At 36.2% G+C, this 20711-nt stretch overlaps 2 protein-coding genes across 5 annotated transcripts in view; both read right to left on the reverse strand.

Moving 5' to 3' along the window:
- Window positions 1-12422, reverse strand: part of fhad1 (forkhead-associated (FHA) phosphopeptide binding domain 1) — a 32939-nt gene extending 20517 nt beyond the window's left edge. For 3 of the 4 annotated variants that reach the window (XM_049486142.1, XM_049486140.1, XM_049486143.1), the window contains exons 1-20: window positions 12277-12422; window positions 11942-12043; window positions 10401-10607; window positions 9340-9514; window positions 9140-9234; window positions 8249-8491; window positions 8005-8128; window positions 6923-7053; window positions 6736-6813; window positions 5467-5571; window positions 5256-5363; window positions 5070-5138; window positions 4728-4880; window positions 3437-3635; window positions 3263-3333; window positions 2289-2375; window positions 2034-2123; window positions 1177-1431; window positions 417-528; window positions 213-312 (exon numbers count right to left, since the gene is read on the reverse strand). In XM_049486142.1, the coding sequence (XP_049342099.1) occupies window positions 213-312; window positions 417-528; window positions 1177-1431; window positions 2034-2123; window positions 2289-2375; window positions 3263-3333; window positions 3437-3635; window positions 4728-4880; window positions 5070-5138; window positions 5256-5363; window positions 5467-5571; window positions 6736-6813; window positions 6923-7053; window positions 8005-8128; window positions 8249-8491; window positions 9140-9234; window positions 9340-9514; window positions 10401-10607; window positions 11942-12037 (2498 nt within the window). In that variant the 5' untranslated portion in view covers window positions 12038-12043; window positions 12277-12422. Of the gene's footprint in view, window positions 1-212; window positions 313-416; window positions 529-1176; window positions 1432-2033; window positions 2124-2288; window positions 2376-3262; window positions 3334-3436; window positions 3636-4727; window positions 4881-5069; window positions 5139-5255; window positions 5364-5466; window positions 5572-6735; window positions 6814-6922; window positions 7054-8004; window positions 8129-8248; window positions 8492-9139; window positions 9235-9339; window positions 9515-10400; window positions 10608-11941 lie in introns of all 4 variants that reach the window. The other variant, XM_049486141.1, reaches the window with a different exon arrangement.
- A 1822-nt stretch (window positions 12423-14244) lies between these two features.
- On the reverse strand, window positions 14245-20645 carry LOC125806123 (chymotrypsin-like elastase family member 2A). Its single transcript, XM_049485962.1, has 8 exons — window positions 20539-20645; window positions 19370-19458; window positions 18786-18883; window positions 18518-18640; window positions 16833-16969; window positions 15922-16067; window positions 14986-15138; window positions 14245-14493 (listed from the first exon to the last, which is right to left on the reverse strand). The coding sequence occupies exons 1-8, from the start codon at window positions 20573-20575 to the stop codon at window positions 14476-14478; spliced, it is 801 nt and encodes a 266-aa protein (XP_049341919.1). The 5' UTR covers window positions 20576-20645; the 3' UTR covers window positions 14245-14475.
- Window positions 20646-20711: the final 66 nt, after the last annotated feature.

Here is a 20711-nt window from a genome sequence, read left to right on the forward strand (position 1 = left end):
AATGGGTAGAAAATGTCCCCTCCATCTATCAGGCCTCGTTTGAAATGTGGAAACATGGACCATGTTAAATTTTAGCTACTTTTTGTATTCCAATTCATGCATAATGAGATTTAATGAATGAGTTATATCAGCATATCATTAATACACAATGGCCTCATTTAGCAATGTATGCTAAGTATGTGTTAGGTTGTTCACATTGAAATTTACTATACCTGAGAGATGTCACTGTCTGTTCCAGTTGCTGCAGCTCTTTAGACGGCTCAGATGAAACACTGGGTTTGCGTTCGTCAACCTCCAGTCTGCCGAGTGCCTCTAAGTGAAGGAGGGATTAATATTTTTTACAATCTTTATAAAATATTAAATGGTAATACTCTGGTTCACCATGATCTTCTGGAAGAATACAGTCACAGTTTCACCTGTGAGCTGCTGCATCAGGGATTCTCTCTCCTCCTGCACCTCTGTCTCTCTCTGCTGGGCTGAGAGCACTTGCTTCTCCATGGCCACGATGGTGAACGCATGCTGCCGCACCTTCAGATCAATCAATGTAGTCAGCAGGATGCATACTAGCACAGTTCCTAGCTGTATAGTATAACTAACACTGATGTGCTGACAAAAGTCATGGGATAGCAATGTCTAAATTTATCACAATTATTAGTGTTACCTCAGGAGATGGCTTGAAACACCACAGTGTTTCAGGGTTACATTTTTTAACCAAAAAAATTCATGACTTTTCCATGATTTATCCATACCTTCAATAAAACAAAAAATCAACTAACACTATAAACAAAAAAGATTACAGTAGGCCTAAAATTAATTTTATTAAAAAAAAAATATTTAAGAAATAATAAAATGTGTGTCAGATCTTGAGAGCTCCATTGTGTAGGGCTAAATTACTGAACTCTGAGCTGATGTATTTGGTAGTTCAAAATAGCTTTTCTTAATTGATAGATAAAAAAATGATTTGTAGAGCAAATTTCCAAGACTTTTCCAAATCTTTCTGGGTATTTTACTTATCCAGGCCTGGAAATTGCTATTTAAAAATTTTAAGACTTTTCCAGTTTTTCATGACCATACAAATGCTGGTGTTATCGTGTGAGGGTGTTGAACACTGGTAAGCATGCTCATGGCAAGGTGAGCTGGAGCAAAGCCTTATATGTTGTAGCATACTGTACCTACCTGATCCCTGTACTCCTCAATCTCCACCCTGATCCTCTCTCTCTCCTCCTCAGCTCCCCTCTGCAGGGCTTCCTGCACTCGTTTCCCCCACTCCTCCTCTCTCTCTTCCACTGCTTTTATTCTCTCTCTCCAGTGCTCTTCTTGCTGTTGTCTTTCATTGAGTCTCTTCATCAGCTCTCTTTCTCTTTTCTCTGCTTCCTTCAGTTTGTTGCACCATTCCATTTCCTGCGTCTCCATCTGCAACTGTAAAGCAGCCTGAGAAGACAAAAGGTGGCAAAATTGAGACACCTGCTTATTACATGTTTCTTCCAGAATAAATAGTATTAAAAAGTGTTTATTCTGCTTTTATGGAGTTAATCTGCGCATACATACAGTGGCTAGCAAAAGTATTCATAACCCCTGAACTTTTCCACATTTTTGTTACATTACAACCACAAACTTAAATCTTTTGTTAAGATTTTAAGTGATAGACCAACACAAAGTATTGCATAATTGTGAATTGGAAGAGAAAATATACTTTTTTTTTTTTCAAAAATATTCAGTATTTATATTAACACTAAGTAGAGCCAAATTTCGCTGCAATTACAACTGTAAGTGCTTTGGGGTTTGTCTCTACCAGCTTTACGCATATGGAGACTGAGATTTATGTCCATTCTTCTTTATGAAACAGCTTCTTTATTTCACAAAGCTTAAGAAATTAGAATATTGTGAGGTAGCTGATTTGTACGTCTGAGGAAGAGTCTTATTTATATCTCCAATATAAATAAACATTTGGCCAGCTATTGGCTTGTTCTTTGTATTAATAAAATGACTAACTAAAGTTACTACTTCAGCTGTGAGTGGACAGTTTGACTCACTTCAGCTGTTCTGGAGGACTCTAGATCAGTCTTCATCTTCTCCATGTGCAGTATTACACTGTTCTCCATCTCCGCATGTCTCTCTGCAACCTGCAGAAGGCATCCAGCACATGGTCACAGCGGCAGTGGAAAAAACTACACTACACTGCTGAACTGTTACCGCTTATTTACTACTTTCATTTTATTTCCCAGCCACTGACACATACTGAGAATAATTAAGATTGGTAAGGTGTTACTACGGATTAGCAGATGCACCTGTAATTGCTGATGCTGTAGTTCCTGTCTCATGGCCTGTAGGTCACCAGCCAGAGCTTCTCTTTCTTCAAGCTGCTGCTTCTCTGCCTGTATTAAATGTTACAGAAGCTGTCAGTCTGTGTGCTCTGAATAATAATAAACATGTCTTAATAAAATAGCTAAGGCTTGTTTCAAACTACACAGTTTTAAACCTGATTTCTTTTTATTTGTCCATTGTTTGGGAATTGCACTAAGCACTGGCTTGGCCACTATGTGTGAAAGCTAGCTACAGCCAAGGAGACCCTTGTAAAACAAAAAAAAAGTACATTTAAGAATATATATATATTTAAATATACTTAACATGGAAAAGTACATACTTTCAGCATTAAAATTAATACGTACTTAAATATACATGCTAAACATACTATTTTTAAACAACTTATGGCAACTTAAGTATATTTCAACTGTAATTAAGCTATATTTGAATACAACATAAAATCATTAGTAAGTGCTTTTGTTCTTATAACTTCTCCAAACTTCTCCAAGATAGATTTAAGTATGTGTTTTTTAAACATAATTTTTAATACACTTTAAGTATATATTACATGTAATACTTTGCGCCGTGATGCACATATTGTAAACAATTTAATGCTACTGAGGGAAAAAACTACTTCACTTTAAGCAGTATTTAATGCCACTACACTTATTTTCTAACAACACAACGTTTAATTAAAAGCAGTGTTTAAAAATACTTTTCTATGAAAATACAGAGAAAGTAGGTTCAATGCGTATCGTCATTAAATATATAAAATAGAAAATGCACTTTTAGTGTTCTTTACCTAATTGAACATAAGTTTTAATGATTTTAAGTGTACTTCCTTTTTAAACAAGGGAAGAACCAGACGCAGAGGGTGGAATTATAGATGTACAGAAATAAAGTAGAACTACTCGCAGTAACTAATGTAGTCAATTAATTTAACAAAACAGATTCAGACCTTTAGACTCCTGAGTTCTGCTTGGATCTCCTGATGTTTTTGACACAAAGCTTGAATGGCTCCTGGCACTCCTACAGTGGTGTTAAAACAGATCTTAGATAGCTTTCAGTACTTTTTCTATATATTTCCTCATGTTGGTTTCTTTCTGTCCATCTTTTCGGCTTTGTCACTTACCTCCAGTCTTCTCTGACACCTCCACCCCTGCTGCAGCCTGCAGTCTGTTGGTTGTGTCCTGCAGGTGAGTGAGTAGACTGCTCAGTACTAAAAGTGTGTGAGTCTGAATCCAGCTGACTGCAGGGCACACCTTTACATGCTGGAGAACAGAGATCTGGCTCTGTATTGAATCCACTGTGCAATCCTTCTGTATATGACTCTAAATGCATACAGTAGCAAAAGATTAAACACATTCATGCATCAATAAATTGCAGTTTTAAATAAATTACATATTCTCATTATCTAAATAATAGACGATTATTAATAAACTACATTGCCAAAAGTATCCTGAGCTTGCCAGCATTGCTTTGTTTTGTGATGCTAGGTTTGGATGGAGCTGCTCAGCCATGAAAACTCTCCACAATCTATTTGTATTTTTCCAAAACTTATCCAGGCCTGGAAATTGCTATTTTCAAATTCCTTGAGTTTTCCAGGTTTGTTAGTCATGCTGCTGTTAGGCATGTATAAAGATTGTAGAACCACTACATTTTTTATAAATGCAAATATGTTATAGTTATTGTTATATAATGCTATGTTCACATTACCAGGCTGAAGTGACTCAAATCTGATTTTGTGCTTAATGATCTGATTTTTTTGTGTCAACGTGCCGAATTCGATTTTTGCAATCAGATTTGAGTCACTTTCGTATGTGGTCCTAAATCGAATACGTATCTGATTCATGGACATGCGACATGAATGTGAACGATCAAATCGGAATTCATGCGCTTCATGCTTTTACATATACGCTACGTGCATCTCTCATACCCACACATCTCTTATTGCAGCTGTGCAGCTATAGCGGCAAAAACAGCAAAAGCAAACCACCTGTCCTTTTTTCTCGTCCTCGACCTGAGCATGCACTTCAGACCAGCTGTTTGCTCTACACTCCAGCAAAAGATGCTCCACATATGAGCTGCTAACAAACTCATCCATTTCACTTTATAAAGCTATGAGTCTCTCGTCTCTCTAATATGAGTTTTTTTGAGACAATGTGCTCATGTGAGGCGTTTCAGGGACAGATTCGTTTACATTACACACAGATACAGATCACTTACATTTGTGAATGTGAACCGTCTAGATATCCAAATCCAATCTGAGCAAAAAATCTAATTTAAACAATGTGGACTGTAATGTGAACATAGCCTAAGTGCTTTACAGAGTAAATAAACATTTACTGCCCAAACAGTGAGCTTTTCAACTGTCACATGTGCCTAAAACATATGCACAATACTGTAAAAAGCTCTAATAATACCTGCCATTCAGTCAGTCTGGCCTTGAGTTTCTCAGTGTCTTCTTCCACAAGCTTCTGGTTCTCAGTGCATTCCTGTAGTTTCTGCTCCAGCTCCTGAACTCTGATTCTGAACTCCTCCTTCTGTTCTGCCAGCTCTGACAAACGCTCCAGCATCTACACACCAAACACCAGATTTGAATAATATAATAATATATAATTTGAATATATATATATATATATATATACCGTATATATATATGTATACTTATTCAACTGAAATACTGAATAAGTAAAAGCACAGGTGGATATAGATAAACAGTTTAATAAATTGGTTAACAGATTTCTACACGCTCATTCACTTACCTCTTGTTCTGACACTGTTTCAGAAGTAAGTAGTATACATTTGCTGATCTGACTGCAAAAATTGAGGAGCTAAAACAAAAATGAGAGCTTTCATTTTATGTACAGAATCAGTAAAATGTTTGGACACGCCTCTTCTCACTCAATGTGTTTTTTTATATTAAATTTACATTGTAAATTTGTGAAAACCTGTGTTTGTGAGTGTCTCAGTTCAGTCTGAGCTTTCTCTTCTCTCTGCAGTGTTTGCTGCTGCAGCAACTTCATTCTGCTCATCTCAGAGTAAAGTGAGGTCTGCTCCTACACCCCCCACACACAAAGGAGGACATGGAGATGCATGTCATACAGCTATAATGCTGTCAAAATTAAATATTGATCTGAAAGTTTATCTTTCTGTTCTGACCTGACTCCTCTGCTGCAGCTTGTGTCTGAGGGAGTCTCTCTCTGTGTTCAGCTGCTTCAGCTCCTTCTGCTTCTCTCTCAGAGTCTCCTCCAACCTCTCTAAAGCCTGCAGGACAACACATATCACTCAGCACACTATCAGAAAGCACATGCTTACAATGCCACATTCCATATTCAGACTAATACTAGATATTATTGTATTTTGCACAGCCTTTACAACCCCTCTTGGAATCGTGACCCCTGAAGCATTGGAAACTATAATAATTTGTACAAGTAACATGCATAGCTTATTTGTACAGTTACTGTATATTGTGTATGCAGTTTTAGTAAGCTTTAGTCAGATACATTTTCAATAGTTTTTAATATATGATGTATGAGTTTTTAATACGATGTTTAATTACAGTATTTCAAAATGCTATACTGTCATTTAATTTATATATATATATATATATATATATATATATATATATATATATATATATATATATATTAGAATATTTTACTGGCAATCTGACCTTTACAAAACAGATTAACATCTTCTCCACGACAACAGGATGAGTTTTTACATAATTGTTTAACAAATGAGAAGCTACTCACTGCATCAGTTACTTCTTTTCAGCTTATCCAATGGGAGGCTCTTACACATTTAGTTAGTTAAATCCAGATGATGACAGTTTTTGTATATTTTAATAACAAAAAATATTTTCCAGATTTATTTTTTAATTTTAGATTTAGATTTTTTTTTGGAGCTTCATTAACAAACACATTTGAAATGCTTGTACAGCAAAATTAATATAATATTTTAGCTTTCTCACATACTCCGACATCCTTCTAATCCTACCATCTACAATCCTTAATTTATTGAAGACACAATCAGCAGGAATTCAACTTTTTTTAAGGCAAATCTGGAGCTAAAATTGGAAACTACTACTGTAGTTGTAAACGTTTGGTATACTTAAGATTTTGAGAAAAAACTGAGTAGCGTAATGATGGTTCAGACTCTGTAAATTGCTTTTGGGAAACGCACCCCAGAATGGGGTAAAAAAAAGTGTAAACTTTTAATTAAAAACAATACTGTGTTTTTGAGAATCGATACAATATTGCAAAACAATACCTCGAAACAATACAGACTGTAATACATCAATACATTATTATTATCCATTGTGTATATTATATATTTGTACTGTTGGGAATTTTACTTCTGTAAACTACTAAAAATGTTGTCTTACACAAAACAGGGAATTTCTGATGTAAATTTTAAATCCGGCACCTTCTTGAGTGATTCCAGCTCCTTTTCTCTGGCCAGAAAATCTTCCTGAAGCTTCTCACTCGCTTTCATCTGTGAAAACTGTGTGAGAATGTTTTACTTTTAAAAGTAAAGTCAGTTAGAAAACAAGTGGAGATTGATGGCAGTAGCGTGTTATTAAAGCACTGGTATTAAAATGAGTAAAAAATACCTTGTTTGCCATGTTGCTAAGCTGGGCATCTTTATATCTCACATCCTGTCTGAGTCTGTCGACCTCAGCAGCCAGCTTCAGGGTCTGCTTCTCCCGAGACACGAGATCTTTCTGCAGGCTGTTCACCAGCGCTGATAAAGGAACAGCAAATCTGACTTCAGTAAAGTATGAGATAAAATCAAATAAAATACTACAGGTAATTTTTAAGGTTGCAGTGTACACTGACATGCCAAAAAAATTACAAAGGCAAAAGTTATGGGCCACAATTCTAGTTCTCAGTGTCAGTGTTTAGAGCCTATATCATAGAAAAAATGACATGCATAGTTTGTACTGATGAAAAGAACCAGAAGTAGCCTTTTTACTGCCTGCCAAACATGAGTACATAAGTCAGTGAGAGAATGAGTAAAACACAAGCCATGTCCATGAGGTTCTTTGTACTTAAAATATATTTGAGTAATATGAATTTTTTTTTTCTATAAACCACTGACAACATTTCTTCCAAATTCCAAATAAAAAATACTATCATTTAGAAAACAAGTTCATATTTATAAAGTTTTAAGAGTTTAGAAATCAATATTTAGTGGAATAACCCTGGTTGTAAATCACAGTTTTCATGCATCTTGGCATCATGTTCTCCTCCACCAGTCTTACACACTGCTTTTGGATAACTTTATGTCTTTACTCCTTGTGCAAAATTCAAGCAGTTCAGCTTGATTTGATGGCTTGTGATCATCCATCTTCCTCTTGATTATAGAGGTTTTCAATTTGGTAAAAATAAAGAAACAAATAATTTTGAGTGGTCTTATTTTTTTTCAGAGCTGTATGAATATAATAATTTTTTAATTCAGTGCCTTGGTGAGTAATAAGTTAAATGTACAAATTGTTAGATTTATACTAAATAAATATTTAAAATATTTTAAGATTTATTCTGTTGCAGTAGGTGCAAATCTAATCTAATTAAATGTATAATCTGATCATTAGAAAATATTGTGATATTAGTTTAGGGCCATATCGCCCATCCCTAGTCAAGTCACGTACTTAGTTTAAGAGATAAAAAGGAGTTTCTAGGAGGCTCCTCACACCTGTACTTCTGCTGTTTTCACTCTTGATGTTAGCCAGCTGTTCTCTCAGACTGATGATCTTCTGCTCTCTCTCTGCTACAGACTGAGCAACAAGCTCACCAGAACTCTTCTGCATCTGCAGCATCTACACACAGCATACACACTGCAGTCACAGCTCAGAACTGCATAAAACTGCCTGTACATTCAAACAAGCAAAACACAAACAGGTATAAACTGAGAGCAGAAGTAAAACTCTAAACTCCACCTGCTCCTTCAGCTGCAGGATCTCCTCTTTTTTCTCTTGGATGTCTCTGGCCAGGCTGTTGAGTTTGTTTCGGATCTCCGGGTCGCTCTGGATGCTCTGACTGCTCTGACTGAGCTGAAGCCTGAGCGCAGACACCTCGTCCCTCAGAGCTGCCATCACACACTCCTTCCCCTGACCTTCTCCTCCTTCACACAGCATCACCCCACCACTCCACTCCTCACTGCGCCTCACCCAGCTCTCATCCTGGAGAAAAGAGTGTGTGTGGGTGTGTGTGTGTGTGAGTGAGACAGACAACTCAAGCTGAAGTCACAATGTCTGTTGCTGTAGTATTGCTGTTGCTGTAGCGCCCCCTTGTGGCAAAGCTCAGAATGCAACTTGCACTTGTGTTGCATTATAAAATGCGTCACTACACATTTTAAATCCCAACTCCTGTATTTTTAGGATTTTTTCACCTTTTAATCCAGTGCTCCTTATTTATGAATTCTACCATTCAGGTTCCTTAGTAGAAATCTGGAAATATAAGCTTACTGTAAATAAATGAAACTGCTTTACTCAATACCAAATAACAGTTTTTAGGAGAGAAATCTGTGTAGATTAACATCCAGTGCTTGTTTGACTTTGAAACAAAATGTTTTTTTAAGAATTAAAGTTATGTTTAGTCAGCTTAGCTTTTAGATACCCCCCTCCCCACCACCACCCAGCAGCAAGACTTAAACTGCTGAATTAAAAGGAAAACATGGCGACACCCCTGGTCTTTACTAGTGTATCTTAATGTGCTTTACAATCTGGTGTGCCATATAGTGTGAAAAATACGGTACACACAAAACCTGTTCACATCCTCGTGTGAAATATGCTTTAGGCCTAAGAATGAACCCGCTGGGTAAGCCTCACCTTGTCCTGTATTAAGTCCTGCGTACTGAGCCGGCTCTGTGATGAAGATATATTTCTGGGAGAGAGTCGTCTCCCTGTGCTGCTGGTCCAGCCACCTAAGCAATCAGACATTTATGCCATTTACTCATCCATCCTGCCAAACATATTACTATTTGTCTGCACACCAGTTACAAACTTAGTAATGGGAAAAAAAATCCTACCTGCTCTGTGAGTTCGGCCCCAGAGCTCTGAAGCTTTTGGGCCTAGACTGGACCGTTTAGCTCCTGCACTCGCGGGGCGTGGTCTACCTGGTGGACGAGGGGTAACAGAAGGGGACCGTGCACGACTCCTTGCCTGGGCTGGGGGTGCAGTGGACGGGGCAGGCAGAACAGGGAGCTGATTGACCAAAGACATCATGAAAAGAATAGGTTGAAACAGGCTGTGTTAGATATTTTAAATAACCTAAATAAATAAAGCATAACATTGAAATGTATATTTGACGTAGCAATTCACTAACAAAACACAATGTGTAATATCCAGGTCGGTAAAAGTAATAGATGTTTATATGTCATATAAAAATAACATGTTTGATACACTAATCAATTGGCACTTGAAAGCATTAGTTGTGCCAAAGATTAGATCAAAAGCCTTGTCCGGGCGGGATTAGTTTCTCACTTCTAATCAGTGATAAAACAATTGAAAAAACAGGAGGACCAGTGAGTTTTTTGTCTTTCTCGGTCACATGACAACTTCTTCAGTAGCTCCTCCATTTCCACTCGCTTTTGTGTTTATGTGGATCTCTGTGGAAACGCACTCCCAAAGTGTAATTACGGTGCGTAAGAGTGGACAAATAGCTAATTTATTAAACATGAGGTGATGCAACTCAGAGATGTCAGTCCAGACAGGACTATAATTACTGGAAGACCACGGAGTTCAGCGAAAAACAGTAGATAATTCAGCCTGTAATTTTCTCAGAGGACGTCTGAGAAAAACAAGTACATGGTCGTTCCGCACGGGAATAAAGATCACAGAGGACCCGCCATAAAAGAGAAAATTACCTCAGGACACCCTGAGAAACTAATCCCGTTCCAGATAGGGCTTTAAACTAACATTTACATTACAGGAACATTACAGGAACACACTCTAGTCTTCGGCTCAATATCTCTGCAGGTATATTGCCATAAGGCACTGACTGCAGTGGAGTAAATAGATCTGTATCAATAACTCATCATGATTTCTATTCTCTTTATTCTGTATATGTAATATATATTGTAGTTCTCACTGGGTCTGAGGTCTCCAGTAAGAGTTTGTAGGCTGAGCCTCCGTAGCCGAAGTGGAGCTCGTCTCCGGGTGTAAGACGCACCGCTGCGTTGTGAATACGACAGTCATTAACGTAGGTGCCATGAACAGAGTTCAGATCAGTCAGAACGTAGCAGTGCTCCGACTCATTCCACTCAATAGTGGCATGGAGCTCATCCACACCCCCATTCTGCAGAAAATAAAACAGACCACAATCAAACAGCAAGCAAAACCTGACAGTGCCAGATAATTCTGATAATGCAACTTAGTTTACTCCTCTTATTTTTCACCTCTCTATTTGATCAAAAATAGAATAAATAATACTCTCAACATGTTTACTGTTTAAACCCATATTCAGGTTTAGTCTTTCTCAACACATTTGAGAGGGTCATCCTACAAATACGGAAAGGTATATTTATTTAGAACTGTGTATTATATTATATATATTTATTTATTTGTTTATATCTTGTGTAGTTTGTCTTTCAAGGTGAATTGTCTCTTGTAGTTTTCCTAAATTATTATTATTTTCATTATTCTACTATTTTATTTTATACAACTGTATATTGATTTTTATGTTTAATGTGTTTACATTCAAAGTATTTTAAAAAATCAAAGAAATAAATGAATAATAAAGAAACTTAATAAAACTTAATATGCTAAAGTGTCACAGATGTTAATGCAAAGAAATGAAAACAATGAGATTAAATTTAAATTTAGTGTTTTTTCTGCCTTTAGATTAATACTAAAATCATCAAAACTAGTAAGAAAAAAACACATTGAATTACTTAGTACACACAAAAGGTATAAAACCAAATAGAATATGTTTTACATTTAAGATTCTTAAAAGTAGCACCTCTGACATATTATCAGTCAACATTAGAATCTCGTTCCTATACCTTACTAAGTCGTCACCACGCATTATGATCTCGTTCCCACGTCTTAATAAGTTGTAGCCATGACTTTACTATCTCATTCACTCTCCATAATTATCTTTATCCCACACATTAGGATCTCGTTCCCATGCCTTAATAGGTCATGGACACGCCTTAGGATCTCGTTTTCACTCTTTAATAAGTCGTGGCCACGCCTCACATCTTATTCCTACGCCTTAATAAGTCGTGGCCATGCCTTAGGATCTCGTTCTCATACATTAATAAGCCGTGGACATGCATTAGGATCTTGTTACCATGCCTTTGGATCCTATTCTCACGTCTTAATAAGTCATGGCCATGCCTTAGGCCATGCCTTAGGATCTCGTTCCCACTCCTTAATAAGTCGTGGCCATGTATTAGGATCTGGTCCCCATGCCTTAACAAGTCATAGCCATGTCTTAGAATATTGTTGCCACACCTTAGTAAGTTGTAGCCATGTCTTAGAAGATAATTACGTGCCTTAACGAGTTGTGACCACGCCTTAGGATCTCGTTCCCACACCTTAATAAGTCGTGGCCACGCACTATTTTTTTTACGTCTCTGTAGAAAACTGTAGGTAACTGTATGAGAGGCTGAGTGGAGGTTTTCCTACCTGCAGACAGAGATCCGAGTCCTTGTGTTTGCCCACTGTGGTGCGCCTGGGCTGCAGTTTAAAGATCCAGTATAAAGTTTTTAGATACGCCTTCATTTCAGCCTGCTCAGAAACAAACCCGCTGTAAGACTGTTTTTAGCATAGTCGTTGTGTTAGGGCTATATTTAAGAGTTTTAAATAAAAGTTGGCTAAGCTAGTTAGCTAATAGCTAGTTTACTGTTGTTTTCCTGAGCATATAAATTCAGCAGTACGGTAATTAAATCACTTTTCTGAGCTGAAAACGCCACAACCCGCAGATAACACTAAATATACAGTTTTTTTTTAACTTTATTTACCCTCTTTTCTGACTGTTAGACGGGGAATGAGCATCTCTCTGTGTTTTAATTTAATTAAAGCTCCTCAGGGATAATTCAGCAGCGGAGCGCCCGGTCCTCTCTCACCAGGCGACAGCTTTGTATATCAGCGCCCTGGTAACGCTGGATTTAAAAACCCCGCCCCCTCGCCGCTGCGTCTTTTTACCTCGTACTATGATTGGCTAATACACTGCCACAGCCACAAGCAGGCTGCCAATCCCAGCGCAGGAGGGCGGGACTATCTAATTGGCTTAATGTTATTCATGTTGATATAATTAACATTTTTTATTAACCCTCTATGATATGAATAATTTTTGGAAGCTTTGGATTTAACAAACTTAAATTTAGATTTCTGACATTTAATAATAAACTGATCATTTGAATAAGGTTTTTTATAGCAAATAAGCTCCCAAAACATACAGGTTAGAAGACCTTCAGCATTAGAGATGAGAATCACTGCTTCATCATGATTAATCTAACAAAAGTGGTCTAACTGCACAAAGCAATGCATAAAAAAACTGGAAAAAAAAAACCTTTTAGTAAGTTTACAGCAAGACTGTAAAAATATACTACGAATATAAACAGCAAAATATATTTCTTTACATATTCAGTCTGTTACAGATGGTGTATGTACTGTAAATATCTTACAACACTATGCTATTACTTTATTATTTTATAGTTGTGTACATTTATTCACCTAAAAACAACAATTTATAGAAGACACATAGGAGGAGGACATTTTTTACATTAATAGCTGAAATATGTTAATAATAAAATATACCAGCCATGCTTATAATGCCTAAAAATGAAATGCAAGCATTTATACTTTAGATATTTAGGCAAAAGTTTAAAAAATCCAAATAAAATAAAATAATAAAAAACTAGATGTTTTTTTTTATTGTTTTCCACTTTTTCTGTGATTAAATAATCAAAATTATCATTTTAATTTGACAGACCTATTAATTCATTTCTATTAGGTCAAACCCCTGTTCACATTTTTTATGCTCAAGATCAAATTGTACTATATAGCAAATATATGCTTTTTTACTATGCTGTTAACATATAAAAAATATGTAAGTAAAAAAGCTGTATACATTTGCATCTCACTAGTAGTCTTTATTTTCTTCTTTTCATGCATTCTTTATATTCAATAAGTTTTGATCTTTATTGGCACAGTAAATGAATTAAAAAAGATTTCACAAAGCAGGATTTTCTTAGTAGTAATAGTAGTAATACACCCTGGAACACCTTATTTGATCTACTGTATATGTATAACATAAAACTGATTATTTCACACTGGTTGCATTATGACAACTAAAATAAATGGCAATAAAAATACACAGAGATTATTTATAGGAGAAAATCAGTGTGAAATGGACTTAGGTGTAGTGAAATATGATGACGAGTGCAAACTTTTGTCGAATTGCCCACCTCCATTCACCCCCTGCATTCCAAAATACAGCGCTTATAGCCAATGCTCCCAACAGACTTACAATGCTAGTGACGGGGCATAGTGCTGCCCATGCAAAGAAATCATCATTTTACACCATTAACAAACTCCAAGTAGCGCCACACTTTATTGATAGTATTCTGAGGGCTCTGATATTTAAATTGAGGTACTAAGAGCTTTGAAAGTGCACAGATAGTTTATTAAAAACACTGTTTATACACACAGTACCTTCAGAAAGTTTTTAAGGCAACGCCATCTTTAAATTAAGTCACAATAAGTTTGACTGACAAGAATATTCCCAATGGCCCCATCATTACAGACCATCTTAATTTCACATGTGGTCCATTTAGGCCCCATGTGCACTGAACATCCAATAGGGAGCCCATGTTTAACCCCTCCCACATGTTTAACCCCTCCCACAAGTGGGTTAAAAATGGAAGCAATGGACTAAACTTTCTGGTTCTCAGTTTGGCTACCCAAAAGAACAGTTAAGCAACAAATGAAGAGTGGCATAGTTTTTTTATTGAAACATGCAGATAATACATGTTAATACTTCAGGGTAAAGGCATTTAGAGGTATAAGGCATTTCAGAATTGTCCTAAGTTTTTCAGAGGTTTGGGCTGAGAAATATTATTTAAACGAGTATGAGTTGTACACATCAGATATGGGGGAATAAAAGCACTGGGCATAATCTCTTTTACTGATTTATTAAATGTTCCTCCTTGTATGGTTTAGTTGGATGTCATCACCTGGAAAAACAAAAAGGAACAATTACAGTCTGAACTTCAAAAATATGGTGTAACCATATTAATTACATACATTATTTTAATAAAGACTAAGTGTCTTATCTGTGAAGTAAGTGTTTATTAGCTCATTAAAAAAACAGCATTACAATAAATACAAACAATAATTTTACAAAAAGCAGAGCTTTTACAGCCCTGCTTTCCTTAAAACAGTTCCTAATCTCTCCTCATCTGAGTTTAATAGAGTTATTTCACACCTGGTTTGGTAAATTGGTAAATTTGGTAACTCGGTTAAGCTGCTGACGGAACTGAACATAATGTTGGCTGAGGGCATCCAGGAGAAATCTAGAACTGCACTTAGTTCTTCAGCAACTATTAAGATCATGCCCATATATTGTATGATATGTCGATAATATATTTAATGTAACAGCCCTGCAAATGACTTAATAGGAAATATATGTATAAATAGATGCAGTAGGTAAGGAATAGTGCAGTCACCTTGTTGATCCAATCAATGTAAGAGGCAACACGGGTGAAGACAGAGGGCTTCTTGGGATAGTTGCAGCCCAGACTGGAGCCAAAGCTCACAATACCGTCAACGTCCCAGGTACCATCAGCCCTCTGGCAGTTCAGAGGACCACCGGAGTCGCCCTGGACAAAAACATTATACACACATTATACACAACACTTGTCAGAGAAAAATAAAAATAAATAGCATGCAGCCTGCATAGAGCTGGTGTCTATTTTTCATTTTGATTCTTATGAAGTGTTAACAGCATTTATTATATAAAGCTTATTATACAACTTTGAAAAAAAAAAAATAAGAAAAACAGTTTCTCTGATTTTGCTATTTATAGGTATATATTTGAGGGAAATTAACATTGTTGTTTAATTCGAATAATAATAAGGAAAACAAGTTAATATTATAAAGTATTAAGAGTTCAGAAATCAATATTTGGTGGAATAACCCTGGTTTTAAAACATAATGTTCTCCTCCACCAGTCTTTCACACTGCTTTTGGATAACTTTATGCCACTCCTAGTGCAAAAAATCAAGCAGTTCAGTTTGGTTTGATGGCTTGTGATCATCCATCTTCTTTATTATATTCCAGAGGTTTTTCATTTGGTAAAATCTCGTATTTTTTTTCCAGCGCTGTATGTGAAAACTGACTGATTGATTTATGAGAGCAATAAGCAATAGTTTAAAGTTTTAACAAAATGAGTATATTATATTATTTTGTCTCACTGTACAGACAGAAGAAGCACATAGTGCCAAAAAAAACACCTAAAAATCCTACTTGAAATTCATTTAGTTACTTAACCACATTTATTGTAAGAATACTTAATTTATTCCACAATAATTACTTTCAGGGACAGGAGCTGGTCATGTTATCATATAATAATGCAGAGCAGATTAAGCAGACAGAGGACTTACGTTGCAGCTAGCCAGCTGACCATCTCCTCCAGCACACACCATCTGTGTTGTGACCAGATCTCCCCACCAATCAGGCTTAGTGCAGGTAGCATGGTCAACCACGGGCAGCAGAGCCTGCTGCAGATTATCAGCAAGAGGACCTCCAGCTGCAGAGAGAGACAGACAGACAGACAGACAGACAGAAAGAGAGACAGACAAACAGACAGACAGGCAGACAAACAGAAAAAAATGAGCGAAAGTAAGAAGTGAATAAAAATAAAGTGAAAATGTGTGAACTACAGCAAAGAAAATCAAAAGGCCTATTTCATCTGGTTTCTAAATAGTGTAACCATTTTAAGCTTAGAACACATGGATATATAAATATGTGCATTTTAACTATGCATTTTAATACAGTCTGCAATTAAAATGCATCTTTGTTTTTTGTATTCCTTAAAATATTTGAAGAAGAATTAGAATTTGAATTGAAGTAGAATTTGAAGAATCTAATGTATAAAAATATTTCCAAATGTGTTTATTTGTATATGTTAAGTGTTAATCTTATGTGGAAAATGATTAAAAAAAAAAAAAAAATCACTGACAAAACATAGTGTGTCCAAACATTTGACTTGTTATTTGCTTTAGAAGAGTGGTGCTTTACATCACTGACACTGCGTATCCTTGTGCATAATTAACATCTTTACCTAACAGAGCTCAAATGCAGTAAAGATCTATTTTATTCTTATAATTTTAGACTTGATTAATACAATCCAAGCAACAGCTGAAGTATGAGGCATGATCAGCATAATTGCTCCATTTATTCTACTGGTAATCTGTTATGTAATAAATGGCCTGCAGGAGAAGAACTGCTGAATTACTGCTACATTCTCACATGTTCTGTTTATGATGATCTGTTTTTAGATGGGGCTACTCACTCCAGAGACGACCCCAGCCTGTCACATAGCAGGGGTAGTTGTTAGGCAGGACCTGTCCAGAGGGGGGCAGGCAGGCGGGACTGATGGTGTCAGAAAACTGCACAGGGGTCTGCAGCTTGATCAGGGCAATGTCATTACTGAAACAGACACGCACAAAACCAGGGGGGGAGAAAAAAGATGCCTCCATGTATGACTCTTTACTGAAACAATAATGTTATTACAGTTTACATTACATTATATTAAATAGCATTTAGTGCACGTTTTTTATCCAAAGCCACTTACAAATAATCATATACATAAGAAATAGAGGACATAGAAGTACAAGGCAAAAACAAAACCAAGGGGCCACAGGAGAGATTGCAATGGTTTTAGAGGACCAGACTAATATACTTAGCCCGGTTCTGCCCAATACACTTAAATAAATGAAATAACTGGATACAGATTTTTCCTAAGTTTGGTATCCCATTACTCCAAAATGATACAGCAATATCACTTTAAAAACATATATCTTGAATACACGAGAAAGAGATCTTTAATAAGTTGGTGATGTGATATGATAACCCTTTAATTTTCCTATTTTTTATGACTCTAAATTCTTGTCTTTTTTCAGTATTATCACTGGAAACATCCAGTGATAATTGTGGTATCATTTGATAACCATTTGATAACCATTTGATTTGCTTATTTTATGGGACAAGTATTTCTAAAATGTTATACTGTTGTACAGATAGGTAGTTGTGTTTCTGGTGTATATGGGTTGATTAGACCAGGTTCAATTATGTTTATTTAACTGTAAAACTAGTTTCTGTTCCATTTTCAGTCTCTGCACGAGAAGCGCGAGCCTCTGCTCCCCCAGCTCCGCTGTGCATGCGGCTACCGTAAAACACAGTTGTGGCCCGCGGGCCGTACAATGCCCGGGTCTGGCTTAAAGGAGGCCAAGGGGAATAAAGAAGGAAAGGAGGAGGAGAAGGAAATGAAGTTAGAAGTAGTTAGTTTGTTAAAGGTGTTAGGAGAGTAAGTGCTCTTTGAAGAGCTCTGTCTTCAGGAGTTTATTAAAGATAGTGAGAGATTCTCCTGATCTGGAAGTGGAAGGTGGTTAGTTAGAGGTGTTAGGAGAGTAAGTGCTCTTTGGAGAGCTCTGTCTTTAGGAGTTTATTAAAGATAGTGAGAGATTCTCCTGATCTGGTAGTAGAAGGTAGGTAGTTAGAGGTGTTAGGAGAGTAGGTGCTATTTGAAGAGCTCTGTCTTCAGGAGTTTATTATAGATAGTGAGAGATTCTCCTGATCTGGAAGTGGAAGGTAGTTAGTTAGAGGTGTTAAGAGAGTAAGTGCTCTTTGAAGAGCTCTGTCTTCAGGAGTTTATTAAAGATAGTGAGAGATTCTCCTGATCTGGTAGTGGAAGGTAGTTAGTTAGAGGTGTTAGGAGAGTAAGTGCTCTTTGGAGAGCTCTGTCTTCAGGAGTTTCTTCTTAAAGATAGTGAGGAACACTCCTAGTACTCCTGATCTGGTAGTGGAAGGTAGGTAGTTAGAGGTGTTAGGAGAGTAAATGCTCTTTGGAGAGCTCTGTCTTCAGGAGTTTCTTCTTAAAGATAGTGAGGGACGCTCCTGATCTGGTAGTGAAAGGTAGTTTGTTCCACCACTGGGGAATTCTGTATGAGAACAGTCTGGAAGCTGCTGTATACTAACCGGATTCTGTAGGAGTCCCACTGCTCGTGGACAATGATCTTGGCAGGAGCGATGGCTACAGAGCCTTGCTCATTGGCGGCGTTCAGGCTGTGTTTACCCAGGTACACTCTGTAGGTGCGACTGCTGCTTGGATAAATAAATAAATAAATAGTAACAATGTATTATTAGTATGTAGCGCAAAAACAAAGCATCATACTTTAATAGTTTAACTAGATTTGCAGTTCCTGAAGATAATAGCAGTGCGTGCAAAGTAAAAAATATATCATACCCAATGCAGTGGGCAGCAGTGAGAACCCACTGGCTGGCGATCAGGGTGCCTCCGCAGGTGTGGTAGTAGCTGCTGCCACTCAGGTACTGCAGAGAGGCCTAAATCGGATATTGGATATGCAGAAGAAATAGGGGTCAATGTATTTAAACAAAACAAAAAAAAAATATATATATATATATATATATATATATATATATATATATATATATATATATATATATATATATATATATTAGTTTTTACTTTTTATTACTTTTGGATAAACCTGTGTCAGTGTATACATATACACAATATGGACAAAAGTACTGGGACACCTGCTTGTTAATTGTTTCCTCCAAAATTAGGTGTTTTAACAACATTTTGTCATCCTGTATATGTTTGAATAACTGTCTCTTTTGTCTAGGGAAGGTCTTCTACTAGATTTGCAGCATTACTGTGAGGATATGTGTGATGCTGAGGAGCACTACACACCTCCAAACTTCATGTATCTTCAGATTAAATCAAGAACAGTAGAGCGTAGAGAGACTCATGGAATGGACGATATATACGTATATATTACTATAATAGAAAATATATTCCAGCACCTGCCAGGGCCAGCTGTTAGCTTTGACATCCTCACCTCCAACAACCCTGCTCACTGAGGGAGGGTTGGTGGGCTTCCCACATGCGTAGGCTGTTTATAAGGAGACAAACATACACACACACACACACAAGAGAAAAAATACTATTTAGATACAAAATGTTTATAAATAAAAAAAGAAAAAAAGCCTTGTATTATTATGTGGATTCAAGTTAGTCTTGGTAATTTAGACTAACAACTCATATATAGATATGATTAAAAGAATATATGATACAATACCATATAAATATAATGTAATGTATATAAGGCATCAGTGTTTATTTGTAATGCCAAAAACAGTAAGTGTAATGCTTACAGTGTTCAGAAGGTAGATTACTTTTTTTTTAATTATTAATTTAAACATTAATTAAATATATACACACTTTATCCCTTCCTGTCTCTTTGCTTTCTTCCTTCCCTGTCTGTTTATTACTCCTGCTGAACTTGTTTGAACAATCTTTCTTAATTTTTCATATTTTGCAATGATGTTAAGTTTTTTTTTAATTCACCTCATATTTAATCATAGTTCACAAAGGACTATCTGTGTTCAAATAAAAAAGATACTTTACTATATTTTAATATACAGTATTTTAAAATATTTTTGTTTATAAAAAAACATTAATACAACTTTAATTACGATGTTTTTAAGCCATAATTTGCCGAATAATTAAGTGCCATCACTCTTAAAAACAAAGCATTTCCAAAAAAAGAACAAAGCATGCAATTTTTTGGAATTAAATTGTAAACAGATGGTAACTTACGTAGTAAGTGTATGGTATTGTTATTGTGGGTGCTATTTTTTATATTTTGTATAATATAGCTTTGTATATATTTCCCAGTCCTAATACAAATGTATGCATTAAAAAATATATAATATGCCACAAATTTTACTTTAAATTTACTTAGTTTAAAACATAAACACATTCTATACATAAAGATAAAATAGTATACATATTTTAATCATGTGGAAATGGTGCACACTTCTAAATCAAGTTATTACTGTGCATGTAGATAAAATTGTGCTCATTTATTAAATCTTTAGATAAGTACTACAAGCAACAAAACTGACTATAAGAAACTGATCTAAGATTTAATGCTTTGTGGATATTAGATGGAGACCAGAGCTCATCTTACCGCCAGCGACGAGCAGAGCCAAGATCAGGAGCTTCATGGTGACTGAATGTTATCTAGTGATGGTTCAGGTTTTATATACCCACAGTCGACACACTCTACACCCGACGCATGCCATCAAACACCCGTGCACTGTGGCATAGATCCACCAGTACTGTTTAATCTTGTAGATAAAT

Source organism: Astyanax mexicanus, chromosome 12, assembly GCF_023375975.1.
Source record: "Astyanax mexicanus isolate ESR-SI-001 chromosome 12, AstMex3_surface, whole genome shotgun sequence".
Lineage (NCBI taxonomy): Eukaryota > Metazoa > Chordata > Actinopteri > Characiformes > Acestrorhamphidae > Astyanax > Astyanax mexicanus.